The sequence below is a fragment of the Procambarus clarkii genome, chromosome 50 (genome assembly GCF_040958095.1).
Source record: "Procambarus clarkii isolate CNS0578487 chromosome 50, FALCON_Pclarkii_2.0, whole genome shotgun sequence".
NCBI lineage: Eukaryota > Metazoa > Arthropoda > Malacostraca > Decapoda > Cambaridae > Procambarus > Procambarus clarkii.
In genome coordinates this window covers 15076577-15099651 of record NC_091199.1, presented here as the reverse complement: position 1 = coordinate 15099651, position 23075 = coordinate 15076577, and the positions used below count along the sequence as shown (strand labels likewise).

The window sequence follows — 23075 nt, the reverse complement described above, 5'->3', positions numbered from 1 at the left end:
GATTACAACCTCTGAAGGCCTTGGCATGCTGTGGAAAGGGAGTGGGAGTCCCTGTGCTACGAATGATATACTTGAGTTATCTTGAGGTTATCTTGAGATGATTTCGGGGCTTTTTAGTGTCCCCGCGGCCCGGTCCTCGACCAGGCCTCCACCCCCAGGAAGCAGCCGTGACAGCTGACTAACTCCCAGGTACCTATTTACTGCTAGGTAACAGGGGCATTCAGGGTGAAAGAAACTTTGCCCATTTGTTTCTGCCTCGTGCGGGAATCGAACCCGCGCCACAGAATTACGAGTCCTGCGCGCTATCCACCAGGCTACGAAGCCACTGTAAGATCCCTTATTGATTATGCTACACCTGTCATTTCTTGTTTTGGTAAAGGTAGGATGGGCAAGTTATCTTCTTGAGATGATTTCGGGGCTTTAGTGTTCCCGCGGCCCGGTCCTCGACCAGGCCTCCACCCCCAGGAAGCAGCCCGTGACAGCTGACTAACACCCAGGTACCTATTTTACTGCTAGTTAACAGGGGCATCAGGGTGAAACTCTGCCCATTGTTTCTCGCCGGCGCCCGGGATCGATCCCGGGACCACAGGATCACGCGTAAAGTGTTCTGTCCGCTCAGCCACCGACTCCCCTAAGTTAGAGAAGGTACAAAATGAAGCCATGAGAATAATCTTAAGATGCTCAAGAAATGCTGTGATTGAGATAATGAGGATGGAGGTGAATCTGAAGAGTATTGGGGATAGAATTTCGGAGATAAATGTAGCCTCTGCCATTAGATTAATGAGCGGTCCCAGCTGTGTCTGGGTACAAGTGACAGGATGAACAACCCAGCGGGTTTTCTTCCTATTGGGGAGTGTTGTACATGCTGCTATGGCGGTGTGTCCACTCACAGGATGAGTGGCGCTGCCCAATACTGTCACTATGGCGGTGTGTCCACTCACAAGATGAGTGGCGCTGCCCAATACTGTCACTATGGCGGTGTGTCCACTCACAGGATGAGTGGCGCTGCCCAATACTGTCACTATGGCGGTATGTTCACTCACAAGATGAGTGGCGCTGCCCAATACTGTCACTATGGCGGTATGTTCACTCACAAGATGAGTGGCGCTGCCCAATAAACTCGCCCCTCGGGGCAAAATTTAAAATTAATGAGAGGTGGGGGGGGGGGCTAATGAATTAATCCTCTCAGTTTAAAAGGTGGGAAATAATGCACAATGTGTGTTAAAGTATAATAAGAGAACATATATGAGTGTCAATCCCCCTGTGTAGCATGTCAACCCGTCCTCTTAAAATTACGTCGCTTTTCGCTGGTATGCGCCGTGGCCAAAAATGGATGTAATTTGAAATGAAATCGGCTCACGAAAGTGACATATTGTCCCGTTTTCTGTTGTGAGTCCTCCGGCTTACTCGGTTAGGTTAGGAGAGGAAACTTTCAGTTACCGGGTTTCATGACGTTTTGAAACCTTAGGAGAACTTCCTGTCCTCCTAACCTACCAGAAGACTCTTAACTTGCCACTTTGGGAAAAAAAATCCAAAATTTAATTTTCATTGTTTTTTATTTTCAAATTACGCCCATACGGACTAACGGACAAATTCAAACGTTATTTGTAAGAGGACAGGTTGAGGATGTCTCTCTCTGTGTCCTGGAAGTGTGTACGTCAGGTTGAGGATGTCTCTCTCTCTGTGTCCTGGAAGTGTGTACGTCACTCAAGCGAGTCTCAATGTTGTGAAATATCTTATCCTCTCCTCTCCTCTCCTCGTGAAGCCAATAGATACTCTAGTGGTAATGTCACGGACTCTAACATACACACACACTGTAAATTTAATTACATTCTTATTATTTCAATCATTATATTTTTCTGACACCCAAGAATATTCCTCATAGCTGCGTTTGTATCAGCTCTAGTTTTTAAATTTTGCTTTGATCTCATTGGCTCTTGGATCCTGCTTTTCTAACCACCGGTTATTTAAAGAAATGACTTCTGTTCTATTTCCTTATCATATCTAGTTTTGAAATTTCGAATAGTTACACACAGATCACACTAACGTGACGCATCACATGAACAAATCCACAAGGGCCGTGACGGGGATTCGAACCTGCGTCCGGGTGCATCCCAGACACTGGGATGTTCAGTAGTACTTCATAAGAACATAAGAACATAAGAACAAAGGCAACTGCAGAAGGCCTATTGGCCCATACGAGGCAGCTCCTATTCTATAACCACCCAATCCCACTCATATACTTGTCCAACCCGTGCTTGAAACAATCGAGGGACCCCACCTCCACAATGTTACGCGGCAATTGGTTCCACAAATCAACAACCCTGTTACTGAACCAGTATTTACCCAAGTCTTTCCTAAATCTAAACTTATCCAATTTATACCCATTGTTTTTGCTTCGGTTTCAACTGTTTTACCCTGTCGTAGCTCAGTCGATTAAGGCAGTGTCTGGGATGCTCGCGGACGCAGGTTCGAATCCTCGTCACGGCCCTTGTGGATTTGTTCATTTCGAATAGTGTTTGCTTCCACATCCTGCTCCTTTAGTTTATTCCATTTTCCCACTTCCCTTACGCTAAAAAAAAAATTCTAATATCTCTGACTCATCTGAGTTTCTAGCATCCACCCATGTTCCCTTGTCCTCTTGGTGTTCAGTGTGAATATTTCATCTACTTTCCCTCTGTCAATCCTACTAAGTATTTGATATATTTCTGTCATATCTCCCTTCTCCCTCCTTTTTTCTAGTGTCGTAAGGTTCAGTTCCTCCAGGCGCTCTTCATATCCCATCCCTCGCAACTCTGGGACGGGCCACGTCGCAAACTTCTGAATCTTAACTAGTTTCCTTATGTGTTTCTTCAGGTGGGGACTCCATGATGGGGCGGCATACTCGAAGACTGGTCTCTCGTAGGCAGTGTAAAACGCTCTTAACTGCCTTCTTACTTAGGTTTTGGAATGACGTCTAACTTTTGTCAGTGTAGAGTACGCTGCTGTCGTTATCCTATTTATGTGTGCTCAGGAGTTGGATTTGGTGGTTATCGTGAGAAAAAACTAGTCAAAAAACTAATCAAACATCTGGAGAGAAGGGACTTCGTGACAAATCGCCAACATGGGTTCAGGGAGGGTAAATCTTGCCTTACAGGCTTAATAGAATTCTACGACCAGGTGACAAAGATTAAGCAAGAAAGAGAAGGCTGGGCGGACTGCATTTTCTTGGATTGTCGGAAAGCCTTTGACACAGTACCGCATAAGAAGCTGGTATATAAGCTGGAGAGACAGGCAGGTGTAGCTGGTAAGGTGCTCCAGTGGATAAGGGAGTACCTAAGCAATAGGAAGCAGAGAGTTACGGTGAGGGGTGAGACCTCAGATTGGCGTGAAGTCACCAGTGGAGTCCCACAGGGCTCTGTACTCGGTCCTATCTTTTTTCTGATATATGTAAATGATCTCCCGGAGGGTATAGATTCATTTATTTCAATATTTGCTGACGATCCAAAATTATGAGAAGGATTAAGACAGAGGAGGACTGCTTAAGGCTTCAAGACGACCTGGACAAGCTGATAGAATGGTCGAACAAATGGTTGTTAGAGTTTAACCCAAGCAAATGTAATGTAATGAAGATAAGCGTAGGGAGCAGGAGGCCGGATACTAGGTATCATCTGGGAGAGGAAATTCTTCACGAGTCAGAGAGAGAAAAAGACTTGGGGGTTGACATCACGCCAGACCTGTCTCCTGCAGCACATATCAAGAGAACAACATCAGCGGCATATGCCAGGCTGGCCAACATAAGGACGTCATTCAGAAACTTGTGTAAGGAATCATTCAGAATTTTGTATACCACATATGTCAGGCCAATCCTGGAGTATGCAGCCCCAGCATGGAGTCCATATCTAGTCAAGGATAAGACCAAACTGGAAAAGGTTCAAAGGTTTGCCACCAGACTAGTACCCGAGATGAGAGGTATGAGCTACGAGGAGAGACTACGGGAATTAAATCTCACTTCGATGGAAGACAGAAGAGTTAGGGGGGACATGATCACCACATTCAAGATTCTCAAAGGAATTGATAGGGTAGATAAAGACAGGCTATTTAACACAAGGGGCACACGCACTAGGGGACACAGGTGGAAACTGAGCGCCCAAATGAGCCACAGACATATTAGAAAGAACTTTTTTAGTGTCAGAGTAGTTGACAAATGGAATGCATTAGGAAGTGATGTGGTGGAGGCTGACTCCATACACAGTTTCAAGTGTAGATATGATAGAGCCCAATAGGCTCAGGAACCTGTACACCTGTTGATTGACGGTTGAGAGTCGGGACCAAAGAGCCAGAGCTCAACCCCCGCAAGCACAAATAGGTAAGTACAAATAGGTGAGTACACACACACACCTGGTAGCCTGGTGGATAGCACACAGGGCTCGTAATTCTGTGGCGCGGGTTCGACTCCCGCACTAGGCAGAAAGAAATGGGCAAAGTTTCTTTCACCCTGAATGCCCCTGTTACCTAGAAGTAAATAGGTACCTGGGAGTTAGTCAGCTGTCACGGGCAGCTTCCTGGGGTGTGTGTGGAGGCGGGCCGAAAGAGCAAAGCTCAACCCACGCAAACACAACTAGGTGAATACACACACAGGAGTTGTTATATTCTTGTACAGCCACCAGCACGTGTAGCGTTTCGGGCAAGTCCTTAATCCTATGTTCCCCGGAATACGACCCGCTAAATTGTTTAACAACCAGGTACCCATTTTACTGTTGGGTAAACAGAGGCTTCAGTTAAGGATTGACACCTAGTAAATCCTCCCCCGGCCAGGATACGAACCCAAGACAAGGCACTTTGTCTCTTAATTCACTTAACTTATCGCACTCCATCACATAGTGACGGAGGGCGTGCAAATAATTTGTTGACACAGTTTACATTTGGTCAGGTCTACATCAGCAGATAATGAGAATTCCCAGAGATACTTGTAACCGAGTCTAAGCCGAGCAGTAGTACAGAAAACGGGACAGTACGTCACTTTTGCCAGCCGCTCCATTTTCTAGTACGACAATTCCTGACCTTATGTAACGCATACAAGCGAAAAGCGACGTTCTTTTGTAGGAAGCCAGATTGAGATCCACGAGTACATTGTTGAGCACCGACTTAAGTCGCTTAAGTAACGCTCAAGTAACTTCAAATACTTCATCAAGTAACGCTCTCACTCCTGATGCCTACTCCCCCTCCCAATAAGTCAACACATACCTTTCTCGACTTAAGCACCAAGTCTTGTACCACGAATGACGCTGGAAAAACTCCCAGCTCAGTATAAAGCTCATTACTACGCTTTATTCAACATTTAAACATTCCAGAGTAATATTATAATATCTAATAATATTGAATATCAGAAACTACGCGTAATCATTAGTAAATTTTTTAAAATTTTGCCCCGAGGGGCGAGTTTATTGGGCAGCGTCACTCTGTTATGGTTTCTCTAGATCTACCAGCGAAGCTGAAATATAAAACAGAAAACGCACATTGTTCTTGGGTAGACTCTAACATACACAAATTTGACTACTATCCCGCCAAACACACAGCGAAACTACGACGTTGCTACAACGTTCGAACAAGATTTAACACCTAACAAGTTATAAGAACCAATATAACAAGTTGTAACAACGTTCTAATACGTCATAAACACATTAAGCCAAGATGTAACAACTTTATTACAAGTTGTAACAAGCGGAAAATAGGGTCAGTTACGGTTTGTGTTTCCAGGGATACTAATATTTTCTCAGTGTATCTCTCAAATTATAATGCTTTTAAGTACTGACATTGTAATTAAAATGATTTAAAATCATTGTAATTAAAATGATTTAGAATCCTCAAGTAAAGTATTGTCGGATTTAACATTAATATATACTATATAATATATACTATAGGGAATTATTAGATTGTATTTGATTGTATTTGATTTATACTTCGAAAGGGATGGAACATTATCGAAAAGTAATTACAACGTCGGAGTTGATGTTCCACTCCACTATGATGACTGGCGTCACACTGGTGAAACACGGCAACCTTGGTGAATATCTGCCACAAATCAAGAACCCATATTGTACCACACAAGAACATCAAGAGCCAATGAACAAATCCACAAGGGGCCGTGACGAGGGTTCGAACCTACGTCCGAGAGGATCCCAGACGCTGCCTTAATCGACTGAGCTACGACATGGTCAAAAGAATTGCAACCGGAATTGCATCACGCTATTGTGATTTCTGTGTGTAATCAAGAACCAATATCGTACGACACAAGAGCATCAAGAACCACTATTGTACGCCACAAGAGCATCAAGAACCACTATCGTACGCCACAAGAGCATCAAGAACCACTATCGTACGCCACAAGAGCATCAAGAACCACTATTGTACGCCACAAGAGCATCAAGAACCACTATCGTACGCCACAAGAGCATCAAGAACCACTATCGTACGCCACAAGAGCATCAAGAACCACTATTGTACGCCACAAGAGCATCAAGAACCACTATCGTACGCCACAAGAGCATCAAGAACCACTATTGTACGCCACAAGAGCATCAAGAACCACTATCGTACGCCACAAGAGCATCAAGAACCACTATCGTACGCCACAAGAGCATCAAGAACCACTATTGTACGCCACAAGAGCATCAAGAACCACTATCGTACGCCACAAGAGCATCAAGAACCACTATTGTACGCCACAAGAGCATCAAGAACCACTATCGTACGCCACAAGAGCATCAAGAACCACTATCGTACGCCACAAGAGCATCAAGAACTGGACGACAGAGCCAGAGTTCATAAGGGTAGGAGGTGTGTGTGAAACCCTGATTCGGATTCAGTGGAAGCCTCACAAACCCTCGCGAATTCAGTAGAGTCTCAGGCTGCAATTATTTTGACCATGTCGTAGCCTAGTGGTCTAAGGCGTGTGCTTGCGAGTACCCAGAGCATAGGTTCGAATCCTCATTACGGCTCTAATTTCCTCAATTGGGGACTTTTGACAAGCCGCCAGCTTCCTGTCCCTGTCGAAGCTACCAGATGCTATCCCTCAGGTAAATTCAGGTATATATTAATTCAAGCAATTAGCTCTCGTTTAATGATTACTTTCTAAATAAACATTAATATGTATAACTTAGTTATGTTATTATTTACTAGTTTCATGATAAAATACATAATTCAAGTTACATATAGAGTAAATATTTAGCAGAACGGGTTGGCCTGGTCGAGGACCGGGCCGCGGGGACGCTAAGCCCCGAAAACACCTCAAGGTAACCTCAAGGTAGGCCTGAAGACTAGCTCTACCGCTCCGAGTTGTGCAGTAGAGAAAATTTGACTTCAAAAGTTTACACTTATGGTTTCCGTAGAGTTAGGAGTACTCTGAGAGGTCGCACTTGGCCTGGACGGGTGAGTGGCCCTTAAGACCCGAGCTCGTTAACCGGTGGTTCACTCGTAACAAGCGACGAGGGTCTCCTGAGATAAGATGATGAGTCTGACCTTGGACCTGGTCTTAACGACCAGGTCCCCAAGTGTGGACTTAACGACCAGGTCCCCAAGTGTGGTCTTAACGACCAGGTCCCCAAGTGTGGACTTAACGACCAGGTCCAAGTGTGGTCTTAACGACCAGGTCCAAGTGTGGCCTTAACGACCAGGTCCCCAAGTGTGGACTTAACGACCAGGTCCCCAAGTGTGGTCTTAACGACCAGGTCCAAGTGTGGCCTTAACGACCAGGTCCCCAAGTGTGGTCTTAACGACCAGGTCCCCAAGTATAGCCTGAACGACCAGGTCCCCAAGTGTAGCCTGAACGACCAGGTCCCCAAGTATAGCCTGAACGACCAGGTCCCCAAGTGTAGCCTGAACGACCAGGTCCCCAAGTGTAGCCTGAACGACCAGGTCCCCAAGTGTAGCCTGAACGACCAGGTCCCCAAGTGTGGTCTTAACGACCAGGTCCCCAAGTGTAGCCTGAACGACCAGGTCCCCAAGTGTAGCCTGAACGACCAGGTCCCCAAGTGTGGTCTTAACGACCAGGTCCCCAAGTGTGGTCTTAACGACCAGGTCCCCAAGTATAGCCTGAACGACCAGGTCCCCAAGTGTAGCCTGAACGACCAGGTCCCCAAGTATAGCCTGAACGACCAGGTCCCCAAGTATAGCCTGAACGACCAGGTCCCCAAGTATAGCCTGAACGACCAGGTCCCCAAGTATAGCCTGAACGACCAGGTCCCCAAGTATAGCCTGAACGACCAGGTCCCCAAGTATAGCCTGAACGACCAGGTCCCCAAGTATAGCCTGAACGACCAGGTCCCCAAGTATAGCCTGAACGACCAGGCACAAATCCAAATTGGCACGGAGAAGTGCCAACAAACAAGCAGTTAGCTTCACCCCAAGTCCGAGTGCCACAAGTGCCACCTTTGTGGCACCCGATGACAACCTAATTACAACAAGTTGTGGAGGGCGATGATTGGTCGCTGGGAGCATGTCCTCGGAGGTGATGAAGTGGGGGGGGGGAGGAATTAATGAAGAATTAGGTGATGAGTTCCGAAGATTGTTGTGATGAGGAATGAAGATTTAGGCGAGTATTGAAAATTTGGTGATGAGTAATTAGGGAGGTGATAAGTAATTAATTTTTATGTGATGAGTTATGATGATTTGGGTTAAGAGTAATGAATATCTGGTGATGAGTAATGATTTGGTTGATGAATAATTAAAATTTGGGTCGTAAGTCATGAAAATGAGTAATGATTTAGGACATAAGTCAATAAATTAAGATGAAGATGATGAGTAATTATTTAGGGATGAGTAATAAAGATGAGTATAATGATTTAGGGATGAGTTATGAAGATGAGTATAATGATTTAGCTGATGATAACGAAATAATTCGCGAGGAAGACCAGGGGACGCCCTGTCAATACTGTTAGAGGCGGTACTCTTCACAGTTTATTCCACCCTGATGCCTCTGTTCACCTAGCAACCTAGCAGTAAACAGGTACCTGGGAGTTAGACAGCTGCTACGGGCTGCTCTCCGTAGAGAACAGCAGTCTACGAATTTTTCCTTAATTTGTAAGGAAAAAATATATGTAATAGACATATAGAAAGGAAAAATAGATTGGTTACAAAAGGCGGGGTCCAAGAGCTGATAGCTTGACTCTGCAGACACAAATAGTAAAATAGCCATACACAAGCCTCGATGGCGCAGTAGGCAGCGCGTGAGTCTCATAATCTCAAGGTCGTGAGTTCGATCCTCACTCGGGGCAGATGTTTTCATGAAAATTGTTGATGTTACACTGCTTGATACCTGGTTGGTGGGGTTCTTCTACTCCCCAAGCCCGGCCCGAGGCCAGGCTTGACTTGTGAGCGTCTGATCCACCAGGCTGTTGCTTGCAGCAGCCCGCAGGCCCACATACCCACCACAGCCTGGTTGGTCCGGCACTCCTTGGAGGAAACAATTTAGTTTCCTCTTGAAGATGTCCACGGTTGTTCCGGCAATATTTCTTATGCTTGCTGGGAGGACGTTGAACAACCGCGGACCTCTGATGTTTATACAGTGTTCTCTGATTGTGCCTATGGCACCTCTGCTCTTCACTGGTTAAATTTAAATTTTGCCCCGAGGGGGGAGTTTATTGTTCTATTCTGCATTTTCTTCCATATCGTTCACTCCAGTATGTTGTTATTTTATTTTAAGGACCTGAGATATGAGGACAAGGACCTGAGATATGAGGACAAGGACCTGAGATATGAGGACAAGGACCTGAGATATGAGGACAAGAACCTGAGATATGAGGACAAGGACCTGAGATATAAGGACAAGGACCTGAGATATGAGGACAAGGACCTGAGATATGAGGACAAGAACCTGAGATATGAGGACAAGGACCTGAGATATAAGGACAAGGACCTGAGATATGAAGACAAGGACCTAAGATATGAGGACAAGGACCTGAGATATGAAGACAAGGACCTGAGATATGAGGACAAGGACCTGAAATATGAGGACAAGGACCTGAGATATGAGGACAAGGACCTGAGATATGAAGACAAGGACCTGAGATATGAGGACAAGGACCTGAAATATGAGGACAAGGACCTGAGATATGAGGACAAGGACCTGAGATATAAGGACAAGGACCTGAGATATGAGGACAAGGACCTGAGATATGAGGACAAGGACCTGAGATATGAGGACAAGGACCTGAGATATGAGGACAAGAACCTGAGATATGAGGACAAGGACCTGAGATATAAGGACAAGGACCTGAGATATGAAGACAAGGAACTGAGATATGAGGACAAGGACCTGAGATATGAAGACAAGGACCTGAGATATGAGGACAAGGACCTGAGATATAAGGACAAGGACCTGAGATATGAAGACAAGGACCTGAGATATGAGGACAAGGACCTGAAATATGAGGACAAGGACCTGAGATATGAGGACAAGGACCTGAGATATGAGGACAAGAACCTGAGATATGAGGACAAGGACCTGAGATATAAGGACAAGGACCTGAGATATGAAGACAAGGACCTGAGATATGAGGACAAGGACCTGAGATATGAGGACAAGGACCTGAGATATGAAGACAAGGACCTGAGATATGAGGACAAGGACCTGAAATATGAGGACAAGGACCTGAGATATGAGGACAAGGACCTGAGATATGAGGACAAGGACCTGAGATATGAGGACAAGGACCTGAGATATGAGGACAAGGACCTGAGATATGAAGACAAGGACCTGAGATATGAGGACAAGGACCTGAAATATGAGGACAAGGACCTGAGATATGAGGACAAGGACCTGAAATATGAGGACAAGGACCTGAGATATGAGGACAAGGACCTGAGATATGAGGACAAGGACCTGAGATATGAGGACAAGGACCTGAGATATGAGGACAAGGACCTGAGATATGAAGACAAGGACCTGAGATATGAGGACAAGGACCTGAGATATGAAGACAAGGACCTGAGATATGAGGACAAGGACCTGAGATACGAGGACAAGTACCTGAGATATGAGGACAAGGACCTGAAATATGAGGACAAGGACCTGAGATATGAGGACAAGGACCTGAGATATGAGGACAAGGACAAGATATGAGGTCGTAGATCAGTCGATTAAGGTAGCGTCTGGAATGCTCTCGGACGCAGGTTCGAATCCTCGTCACGGCCCCTGTGGATTTGTTCACAAGGACCTGAGATATGAGGACAAGGACCTGAGATATGAGAACAAGGACCTGAGATATGAGGACAAGGATCTGAGATACGAGGACAAGTACCTGAGATATGAGGACAAGGATCTGAGATATGAGGACAAGGATCTGAGATACGAGGACAAGGATCTGAGATATGAGGACAAGGATCTGAGATACGAGGACAAGTACCTGAGATATGAGGACAAGGATCTGAGATATGAGGACAAGTACCTGAGATATGAGGACAAGGACCTGAGATATGAGGACAAGGATCTGAGATATGAGGACAAGGATCTGAGATATGAGGACAAGGATCTGAGATATGAGGACAAGGATCTGAGATACGAGGACAAGTACCTGAGATATGAGGACAAGGATCTGAGATACGAGGACAAGTACCTGATATATGAGGACAAGGACCTGAGATATGAGGACAAGTACCTGAGATATGAGGACAAGGATCTGAGATATGAGGACAAGGATCTGAGATATGAGGACAAGGATCTGAGATACGAGGACAAGTACCTGAGATATGAGGACAAGGATCTGAGATACGAGGACAAGTACCTGAGATATGAGGACAAGGACCTGAGATATGAGGACAAGTACCTGAGATATGAGGACAAGGACCTGAGATATGAGGACAAGGATCTGAGATATGAGGACAAGGATCTGAGATACGAGGACAAGTACCTGAGATATGAGGACAAGGATCTGAGATATGAGGACAAGTACCTGAGATATGAGGACAAGGACCTGAGATATGAGGACAAGGATCTGAGATACGAGGACAAGTACCTGAGATATGAGGACAAGGATCTGAGATATGAGGACAAGGATCTGAGATACGAGGACAAGTACCTGAGATATGAGGACAAGTACCTGACATATGAGGACAAGGATCTGAGATATGAGGACAAGGACCTGAGATATGAGGACAAGGACCTGAGATATGAGGACAAGGATCTGAGATATGAGGACAAGGACCTGAGATATTAGGACAAGTACCTGAGATATGAGGACAAGGACCTGAGATATGAGGACAAGGATCTGAGATATGAGGACAAGGACCTGAGATATGAGGACAAGGACCTGAGATATGAGGACAAGGATCTGAGATATGAGGACAAGGACCTGAGATATGAGGACAAGGACCTGAGATATGAGGACAAGGATCTGAGATATGAGGACAAGGACCTGAGATATGAGGACAAGGACCTGAGATATGAGGACAAGGATCTGAGATATGAGGACAAGGACCTGAGATATGAGGACAAGGACCTGAGATATGAGGACAAGGATCTGAGATATGAGGACAAGGACCTGAGATATTAGGACAAGGACCTGAGATATTAGGACAAGGACCTGAGGAGCCGAGACATGAGAACAGTGTTCAAGAACAGTGTCCAAACCCTCTTTATTTATTTTTATTTATATATATATACAAGAGTTGTTACATTCTTGTACAGCCAGCAGCACGCGTAACGTTTCGGACAAGTCCTTAATCCTATGTTCCCTGGAATACGACCCCGCGAAAAGTAGTTTTAACAACCAGGTGCCCATTTTACTGTCGAGTTAAACAGAGGCTACAGTTAAGAATTTGCGCCCAGTAAATCCTCCCCGGCCAGGATACGAACCCAGGACAAAGGGATTGCGAAACGCCAGGCGAGTGTCTTAACCACTACACCACGGAGACACCGCGGAGACCACGAAGACCCTTGGACCATCGGGAATCGAGAGCGGAAGTCCAGGTCGTTGTTGTATTGACCAATCTAAGTGGATGGCACTCACAATGCATCGGTAGTGACTGGCACCCCACAGTTCCTGCTCTGTTGGGGGGGGGGGTGCCTTACTTGTGAGAAGGCAGCGACCTTGGGGCGTAGTCTTAAGGGGCCGGGTTCGATCCCCGGGTGATGCGGAGACAAGTGGGCACAGTTTTTTTCACCCTGATGCCTCCGTTTACCCAGCAGTAAACAGGGTACCTGAGAGACAGCTGCTACGGGCTGCTCTCCGTAGGGAACAGCAGCCTACGGATTTTTCCCTATTTTGTAAGGGAAAATTATATGCAATAGACATAAGAGGAAAAATAGATTGGTTACAAAAGGCGGGTCCAAGAGCTGATAGCTTGACTCTGCAGGCACAGATAGTAAAATAGCCACATACAAGCCTCGATGGCGCAGTAGGCAGCGCGTGAGTCTCATAATCTCAAGGTCGTGAGTTCGATCCTCACTCGGGGCAGATGTTTTTATGAAAATTGTTGATGTTACACTGCTCGATATGAACTTGACGGTTCTGGGAGTTCTTCTACTGCCCAAGCCTGGCCCGAGGCCAGGCTTGACTTGTGAGAGTTTGGTCCACCAGGCTGTTGCTTGGAGCGGCCCGCTGGCCCACATACCCACCACAGCCCGGTTGGTCCGGCACTCCTTGGAGAAAACAATTTAGTTTCCTCTTGAAGATGTCCACGGTTGTTCCGGCAATATTTCTTATGCTCGCTAGGAGGACGTTGAACAACCGCGGACCTCTGATGTTTATACAGTGTTCTCTGAATGTGCCTATGGCACCTCTACTCTTCACTGGTTCTATTCTGCATTTTCTTCCATATCGTTCACTCCAGTATGTTGTTATTCATATCTCAGTATCTCAAAGAATATACACGTGGAAGATACTGGAGGGCCAGGTCCCTAATCTACACAGTAAAATAACAACGTACTGGAGTGAACGATATGGAAGAAAATGTAGAATAGAACCAGTGAAGAGCAGAGGTGCCATAGGCACAATCAGAGAACACTGTATAAACATCAGAGGTCCGCGGTTGTTCAACGTCCTCCCAGCGACTATAAGAAATATTGCCGGAACAACCGTGGACATCTTCAAGAGGAAACTAGATTTATTCCTCCAAGGAGTGCCGGACCAACCGGGCTGTGGTGGGTATGTGGGCCTGCGGGCCGCTGCAAGCAACAGCCTGGTGGACCAAACTCTCACAAGTCAAGCCTGGCCTCGGGCCGGGCTTGGGGAGTAGAAGAACTCCCAGAACCCCACCAACCAGGTATCAAGCAGTGTAACATCAGCAATTCTCATTTGTTTTCAAGAAAATATCTGCCCCGAGTGAGGATCGAACTCACGACCTTGAGATTATGAGACTCACGCGCTGCCTACTGCGCCATCGAGGCTTGTGTGTGGGTATTTTAATATCTGTGTCTGCAGAGTCAAGCTATCAGCTCTTAGACCCCGCCTTTCTAACCAATCTATTTTTCCTCTTATGTCTATTGCATATAATTTTCCCTTACAAATTAGGGAAAAATCCGTAGGCTGCTGTTCCCTACGGAGAGCAGCCCGTAGCAGCTGTCTAACTCCCAGGTACCTGGTTACTGCAGAGAGGGAATAACTAACCAGGAACTCTGGAAGAGTTTGAGATTACCAGCGGGGAAGTAAGGAAGTGTTTACTAGAGTTGGACGTGACAAAGGCTATAGGCCCAGATGGAATCTCCCCTTGGATACTAATGGAAGGAGCAGAAGAACTGTGCCTCCCGCTCTCCATGGTGTATAACAAATCACTGGCAACAGGGGAACTGCCAGAAATTTGGAAAGCAGCTAACGTAGTCCCGATATACAAGAAAGGGGATAGACAGGAGGCACTGAATTACAGGCCAGTGTCCCTAACCTGCATACCATGCAAGATGATGGAGAAGATTGTGCAAAGAAAGCTAGTGGAGCACCTGGAGCGAAGGAACTTTGTAACTCAGCATCAACATGGGTTCAGGGATGACAGGTCCTGCCTCACAGGTTACTTGAATTCTACGACCAGGCAAGAAAGAGAAGGATGGACAGACTGCATATTTTTGGATTGCCAGAAAGCCTTTGATACAGTACCACACAAGGGGCTAGTGAAAAAGCTGGAGTGAAAGGGAAGGTACTCCATTGGATAAAGGAGTACCTAAGCAACAGGAGACAACGAGTCAGTGTGAGGGGTGAGGTCTCAGATTGGCGAGACGTCACAAGTGGAGTCCCGCAGGGGTCAGTCCTTGGACCTATACTGTTTCTGATATATGTAAATGATCTCCCAGAGGGTATAGACTCGTTTCTCTCAATGTTTGCTGATGATGTAAAAATTATGAGGAGGATTGAAACAGAGGATGATAGTAGGAGGCTACAAGATGACCTAGACAGACTGAATGAATGGTTCAACAAATGGCTTCTAAAGTTCAACCCGAGTAAATGCAAAGTAATGAAACTAGGCAGTGGAAACAGGAGGCCAGACACAGGATACAAAATAGGAGATGAAGTAATTAATGAAACGGACAGAGAGAAAGACCTGGGAGTTGATATCACACCAAATCTGTCTCCTGAAGCCCACATAAAAAGAATGACGTCTGCGACATATGCGAGGCTGGCTAACTTCAGAACAGCCTTCAGGAACCTGTGTAAGGAATCATTCAGAATCTTGTATACCACATATGTAAGACCAATCCTGGAGTATGCGGCCCCAGCATGGAGCCCATACCTTGTCAAGCACAAGACGAAGCTGGAAAAAGTTCAAAGATATGCCACTAGACAAGTCCCAGAACTAAGAGGCATGAGTTACGAGGAAAGGATGCGGGAAATGCACCTTACGACACAGGAAGACAGAAGAGTACGGGGAGACATGATCACTACCTACAAAATCCTCAGGGGAATCTACTGGGTTGACAAGGATAAACTATTCAACACTGGTGGTACGCGAACAAGGGGACACTGGTGAAAACTTAGTACCCACATGAGCCACAGGGACGTTAGAAGGAAATTTTTCAGTGTCAGAGTAGTTAACGGATGGAATGCATTAGACGGTGATGTGGTGATCTCTGATGGCAGTTGCCATCAGAGATACATAATGAGACCAATATAGCAGTTGCCATCAGAGATACATTATGAGACCAATATAGCAGTTGCCATCAGAGATACATAATGAGACCAATATAGCAGTTGCCATCAGAGATACATAATGAGACCAATATAGCAGTTGCCATCAGAGATACATAATGAGACCAATATAGCAGTTGCCATCAGAGATACATTATGAGACCAATATAGCAGTTGCCATCAGAGATACATAATGAGACCAATATAGCAGTTGCCATCAGAGATACATAATGAGACCAATATAGCAGTTGCCATCAGAGATACATTACGAGACCAATATGATCTATATATTTTATAGATCCAAGGCCAAGGATCAGCCTAAACTCCTATACAGGCACACGAGGAGGTAGATGTCGGGAAGTGAACAAGTCATCAGACCACACAAAGAGTGACAAGGAAGTGTGCAGACAATTCAATATGAGCTTCCAGGGAGTTTTTAAGATGGAACCAAGACTATCCCCAGATCTCCGACTGGGAAATGGAACATGCAGTGCCAGAAGGAAGATTGATGGAAGTAAGAGTGACACTAGAGGAAGTCAAGAAACAATCAGAGGCGCTGGATGTGGCGAAAGCCACAGACTCTGATCTGGAATCATCTGGAACTCTAAATCTAAACTCATCTGGAATCCTAAAAGAGGTAGCTGCATCACTGCATTCACCTAGTTGTATTCACCTAGTTGTGCTTGCGGGGGTTGAGCTCTGGCTCTTTCGGCCCGCCTCTCAACTGTCAATCAACTTTTTTTTCATACACATACACATCTCCAGGAAGCAGCCCGTAATAGCTGTCTAATTCCCAGGTACCTATTTATTGCTGGGTAACAGGGGCATCAGGGTGAAAGAAACTCTGCCTATTTGTTTCCGCCATATCCAGGGATCGATCCACGGGCCATAGGACTACGAACTTCGAGCGTTGTCCACTCAGCCGTCAGGCCCCCAACTGTGTGTGTGCCCCTTAGATATAGTCTTCAACGCCTCACTAGAAATCAGGAACCTTCCAGACATTTGGAAAGTGGCGATGTTTCACCTCTAGAAGAAAGACAAAAACAGGAAACACTGAACTACAGACCAATATCACTAACAAGCCTTACATGTAAGATATTAGGGAGGCTATCTTGAGGTTATCTTGAGATGATTTCGGGGCTTTAGTGTCCCCACGGCCCAGTCCTCGACCAGGCCTCCACCCCCAGGAAGCAGCCCGTGACAGCTGACTAACACCCAGGTACCTATTTTACTGCTAGGCAACAGGGGCATAGGGTGAAAGAAACTCTGGCCATTGTTTCTCCCCGGCGCCCGGAATCGAACCCGGGACCACAGGATCACGTGTACAGCGTGCTGTCCGCTCGGCCGACCGGCTCCCCAGGCTAATGAGAAGAACGCTCATCGATCAGTAAGAACATTTTGCTCCTACGTATCAACAGGGATTCAACAAAGGATAATCTTGCTTGACCAACCTATTACAGTTCAATATCAAGACGACAACAATGAGTCAGAAGGACAGATTGCATTCTCCTGGATGGCTGGAACGCTTTTGACACTGTTCCTTACATGCGGCTTCTCCGCGCACTAGTAAACACCCTCGTGTACCAGGCTGGTGTGTGTCAGGAAGAGTACCAGGCTGGTGAGTCAGGAAGAGTACCAAAGTGGTGCAAGAGTACCAGGCTGGTGAGTCAGGAAGAGTACCAAAGTGGTGCAGGAGTACCAGGCTGGTGTGTGTCAGGAAGAGTACCAAAGTGGTGCAGGAGTACCAGGCTGGTGTGTGTCAGGAAGAGTACCAAAGTGGTGCGGGAGTACCAGGCTGGTGAGTCAGGAAGAGTACCAAAGTGGTGCAGGAGTACCAGGCTGGTGAGTCAGGAAGAGTACCAAAGTGGTGCGGGAGTACCAGGCTGGTGAGTCAGGAAGAGTACCAAAGTGGTGCAGGAGTACCAGGCTGGTGAGTCAGGAAGAGTACCAAAGTGGTGCGGGAGTACCAGGCTGGTGAGTCAGGAAGAGTACCAAAGTGGTGCAGGAGTACCAGGCTGGTGAGTCAGGAAGAGTACCAAAGTGGTGCGGGAGTACCAGGCTGGTGAGTCAGGAAGAGTACCAAAGTAGTGAAGGAGTACCAGGCTGGTGAGTCAGGAAGAGTACCAAAGTGGTGCAGGAGTACCAGGCTGGTGAGTCAGGAAGAGTACCAAAGTAGTGAAGGAGTACCAGGCTGGTGAGTCAGGAAGAGTACCAAAGGGGTGCAGGAGTACCAGGCTGGTGTGTCAGGAAGAGTACCAAAGTAGTGAAGGAGTACCAGGCTGGTGAGTCAGGAAGAGTACCAAAGTGGTGCAGGAGTACCAGGCTGGTGTGTCAGGAAGAGTACCAAAGTGGTGCAGGAGTACCAGGCTGGTGAGTCAGGAAGAGTACCAAAGTGGTGAAGGAGTACCATTCGGGAAGAAGTCAGAGTCAAAGTAAGAGAAGTGATATCAGAATGGAACGAGGTAACGACTGGAGTGCCTCAAGGTAGGTACCAGGGACCATTCTATTCATAATATATCCAAACGATCTAACGAAGTAAGCTCATTCCTATCCATTGTTACAGACAATGCTAAGCAGATGAGGCGTATCAGAACCGAGAAGGACTGCAGTACATCACAAGATGAACTACACAGTCTCCAGAGCTGGTCTGAGAAATGGCTACAAGACTTTAACCCTGACAAATGCAAGGTTATGAGGATCGGAGATGACGCAAGAAGACCTCAAATACAGCACAGGGTGAAAGGAAGGCAACTTCCAACTTCTGAAAAGGAGAAAGACTTGAGAGTGGACATAACTGGAGATGTCACCCCAGAGGCACACACACATCTTGGTAAAGGATTTGGCATTAACATAAAATATGCTCGTAGTTTTTATATTGCCTTTATACGATCTGTTGTTGATTATTATGCCTTGCATCTTCTTAATTTTTCTCCTAAACGATTACAAGGCCTAGATGTAGTACAGAATGATGCCATGCGCATCATCCTGGGTTGTCCTAGAACTGTCAGAATTGTTAACATGAGAAAGGAACTAAACTTACCTTCCATTTACGAAAGAATAGTTCTACTTAGTACTATGTTTTGCGCCAAAACTTTGAAAAATAATGGTCCCCCCAGCTCTATTCAAATTAAATTAAGATCCATTCTAAACAATTCTGACTGTTCCCTCAATCCGCCGCAAAAAGCTCCCTACAGTGTGTGGCTCAGTTGTTGTGTCTATAATCTTCAGAAACTGAATGTATCTCTTAACCCTGATAAAACTGTTCACTATATTCCCCCTTGGAAAGATGTGGAGATCTCTCTGCATTATACTCCCATCAGTGTAAAACAAATGTATAACACTGACATTTTGAGATGTATAACATTAGAAGCTATTGACAGTCATCTTCAAATTCTCAAACCGACTGAATCCTATGCCTTTACTGATGGCTCTGTGCAGTTAGGCACTGGTAGAACAGGTTGTACATGTGCAGTGTATAAAGGGAATGAAATGATCATGACTAGTACACAGAGATTGAACAACTGGGCAAGCACGACACAGACCGAGCTATTGGGCATTTATCTAGCCACTGAATACCATAAGCTCAATGGTGGTGGAGTTATTTTCTGTGACTCTAAAAGTGCTCTGCAGTCCTTAAATAACCCATCACAATGTACGTCGGAAGTAGCTTGTAATATTAAATGGAATGTAATTTTTGCCAATGATAATAACTCTTGTATAAAATTTGTGTGGATCCCATCCCATGTTGGAGTTGGAAAACATGACTTTGTAGATCAATTGGCCAATGAGGCTTGCAGGAAAGAAAACATTGATTATGACTTTGGACTATCTAATGCAGTTATTAGAAACATACAAATTAAAGAAATTAATTCATATTTAGAAGAACTAAGAAATGCCCAGAGACCTGAAAGCTGCAGTATTAAAAGTTATGACAAGTTTTGTAATAATAGGTATTTGTATGGTCAGCACAGTAACCGGACCAGGCAATGTGATGTAGTCATTGCTGTAATTCGCCTTGGCTATAGACACATCTGGCAGGTTAGTGAGGCTGAGCCACTACCAGAATATTCAGATTGTAAACTCTGTGATAAACCTTTAATGCATTCACTAGAACACTATATTGATGAATGTGAAACCGTAAAGGACTTTAGACCTCCTGGCCTCTTGTACCACCAACTGTGTAACTATTTTATTGACTCAGGTGTTCTGGACGACATCCTAACAATTTATCCAAAATTTGCTTGTCCATTTTAAAGAATGAAGAATAATTATTATTTATATTACTTCTAAGCTGCATCAGTTATGAACCCATCCCTGCCCTTGTGTGGCAGTGCACAGTAGAAAGTTGTTTTCACGTATCCATACATTAAAACATTGATTGTAACCATGATATATATGTGCTTCAGCCTACAGTTTAGACCTATTGTCTTATGTATGACCCTCTGTCCTGTGTGACAGTGAATACCAGCATTATCATCACTTTAATAAGACTATCAAAATCCTCAGATTAGGCAAAATTGTAATTAATTTTGTTAATAAAGATGTTAATAATAATAATAAGCAGAATAACGAGGGCAGTGTAGAACGTGGGGTTATCCTTCAGGAACTTGGGCAAAGATCCCTTCTGATCGCTGTATACATACTTTGTGAGACCAATTATTGAGTATGCTGCACCGGCATGGCACCCCGGCATGGCACCCCGGCATGGCACCCCGGCATGGCACCCCGGCATGGCACCCCGGCATTGCACCCCGGCATGGCACCCCGGCATGGCACCCCTTACCTTAAGAAACAAAACTAGTAAAGATCCAAAAATATTCACCAAGGCTCGACCCTGAGCTAAGGGGACTGAGCTATGAAGAAAGACTGAGGGAACTGGACCTCACTACACTGGACGAAGGAAGGAATAGGGCAGACATGACAATGACGTACAAGAGACTAAGAGAGATAAACAAAGAATATATATATATATATATAAGCAATGTAAAAATTAAGGAACAGTTGTACAAGAGGACATAATTGGAAACTGGAAACACAGGTCAGTCACAGAGATGTCAGGAAGAAGCTTTTCACTCTAACAGCCGTAAATAGGTGCAACTAGATGAGGAAGTTGTTGAACCCAATTTGAAACACAGCTTTAAATGTAAATATGATAAAAAAAATTAATGAAAAGAGTCACTTCATTGAACTAATGATGGTCGAAAAGCGGGGCTTAAGAGCTGACGCTCGACCCTGTAAGCACAACTAGGTGAATACAGCGGATATCGGGACCAAAGAGCCAGAGCTCAACCCCGCAAACACAACTAGGTGAATACAGCGGATATCGGGACCAAAGAGCCAGAGCTCAACCCCCGCAAACACAACTAGGTGAATACAGCGGATATCGGGACCAAAGAGCCAGAGCTCAACCCCCGCAAACACAACTAGGTGAATACAGCGGATATCGGGACCAAAGAGCCAGAGCTCAACCCCCGCAAACACAACTAGGTGAATACAGCGGATATCGGGACCAAAGAGCCAGAGCTCAACCCCCGCAAACACAACTAGGTGAATACAGCGGATATCGGGACCAAAGAGCCAGAGTTCAACCCCCGCAAACACAACTAGGTGAATACAGCGGATATCGGGACCAAAGAGCCAGAGCTAAACCCCCGCAAACACAACTAGGTGAATACAGCGGATATCGGGACCAAAGAGCCAGAGCTCAACCCCCGCAAACACAACTAGGTGAATACAGCGGATATCGGGACCAAAGAGCCAGAGCTCAACCCCCGCAAACACAACTAGGTGAATACAGCGGATATCGGGACCAAAGAGCCAGAGCTCAACCCCCGCAAACACAACTAGGTGAATACAGCGGATATCGGGACCAAAGAGCCAGAGCTCAACCCCCGCAAACACAACTAGGTGAATACAGCGGATATCGGGACCAAAGAGCCAGAGTTCAACCCCCGCAAACACAACTAGGTGAATACAGCGGATATCGGGACCAAAGAGCCAGAGCTCAACCCCCGCAAACACAACTAGGTGAATACAGCGGATATCGGGACCAAAGAGCCAGAGCTCAACCCCCGCAAACACAACTAGGTGAATACAGCGGATATCGGGACCAAAGAGCCAGAGCTCAACCCCCGCAAACACAACTAGGTGAATACAGCGGATATCGGGACCAAAGAGCCAGAGCTCAACCCCCGCAAACACAACTAGGTGAATACAGCGGATATCGGGACCAAAGAGCCAGAGCTCAACCCCCGCAAACACAACTAGGTGAATACAGCGGATATCGGGACCAAAGAGCCAGAGCTCAACCCCGCAAACACAACTAGGTGAATACAGCGGATATCGGGACCAAAGAGCCAGAGTTCAACCCCCGCAAACACAACTAGGTGAATACAGCGGATATCGGGACCAAAGAGCCAGAGCTCAACCCCCGCAAACACAACTAGGTGAATACAGCGGATATCGGGACCAAAGAGCCAGAGCTCAACCCCCGCAAACACAACTAGGTGAATACAGCGGATATCGGGACCAAAGAGCCAGAGCTCAACCCCGCAAACACAACTAGGTGAATACAGCGGATATCGGGACCAAAGAGCCAGAGCTCAACCCCCGCAAACACAACTAGGTGAATACAGCGGATATCGGGACCAAGGAGCCAGAGCTCAACCCCCGCAAACACAACTAGGTGAATACAGCGGATATCGGGACCAAAGAGCCAGAGCTCAACCCCCGCAAACACAACTAGGTGAATACAGCGGATATCGGGACCAAAGAGCCAGAGCTCAACCCCCGCAAACACAACTAGGTGAATACAGCGGATATCGGGACCAAAGAGCCAGAGCTCAACCCACGCAAACACAACTAGGTGAATACAGCGGATATCGGGACCAAAGAGCCAGAGCTCAACCCCCGCAAACACAACTAGGTGAATACAGCGGATATCGGGACCAAAGAGCCAGAGCTCAACCCCCGCAAACACAACTA

The 23075-nt window shown here is 46.0% G+C and overlaps 1 protein-coding gene and 3 non-coding genes across 4 annotated transcripts; 2 read left to right on the top strand and 2 right to left on the bottom strand.

The window, feature by feature from the left end:
* Positions 1-7698: 7698 nt before the first annotated feature.
* LOC138351659 (uncharacterized) lies at positions 7699-8478 on the bottom strand. Its single transcript, XM_069303669.1, has one exon. It carries the CDS (start codon positions 8476-8478, stop codon positions 7699-7701), a length of 780 nt encoding a protein of 259 aa, XP_069159770.1.
* Positions 8479-9181: 703 nt separating this feature from the next.
* On the top strand, positions 9182-9254 carry TRNAM-CAU (transfer RNA methionine (anticodon CAU)). The gene has a single exon. It is a non-coding gene; the product is annotated as a tRNA-Met (tRNA).
* A 4106-nt stretch (positions 9255-13360) lies between these two features.
* TRNAM-CAU (transfer RNA methionine (anticodon CAU)) lies at positions 13361-13433 on the top strand. Its single transcript has one exon. It is a non-coding gene; the product is annotated as a tRNA-Met (tRNA).
* An 859-nt stretch (positions 13434-14292) lies between these two features.
* Positions 14293-14365, bottom strand: TRNAM-CAU (transfer RNA methionine (anticodon CAU)). Its single transcript has one exon. It is a non-coding gene; the product is annotated as a tRNA-Met (tRNA).
* Positions 14366-23075: the final 8710 nt, after the last annotated feature.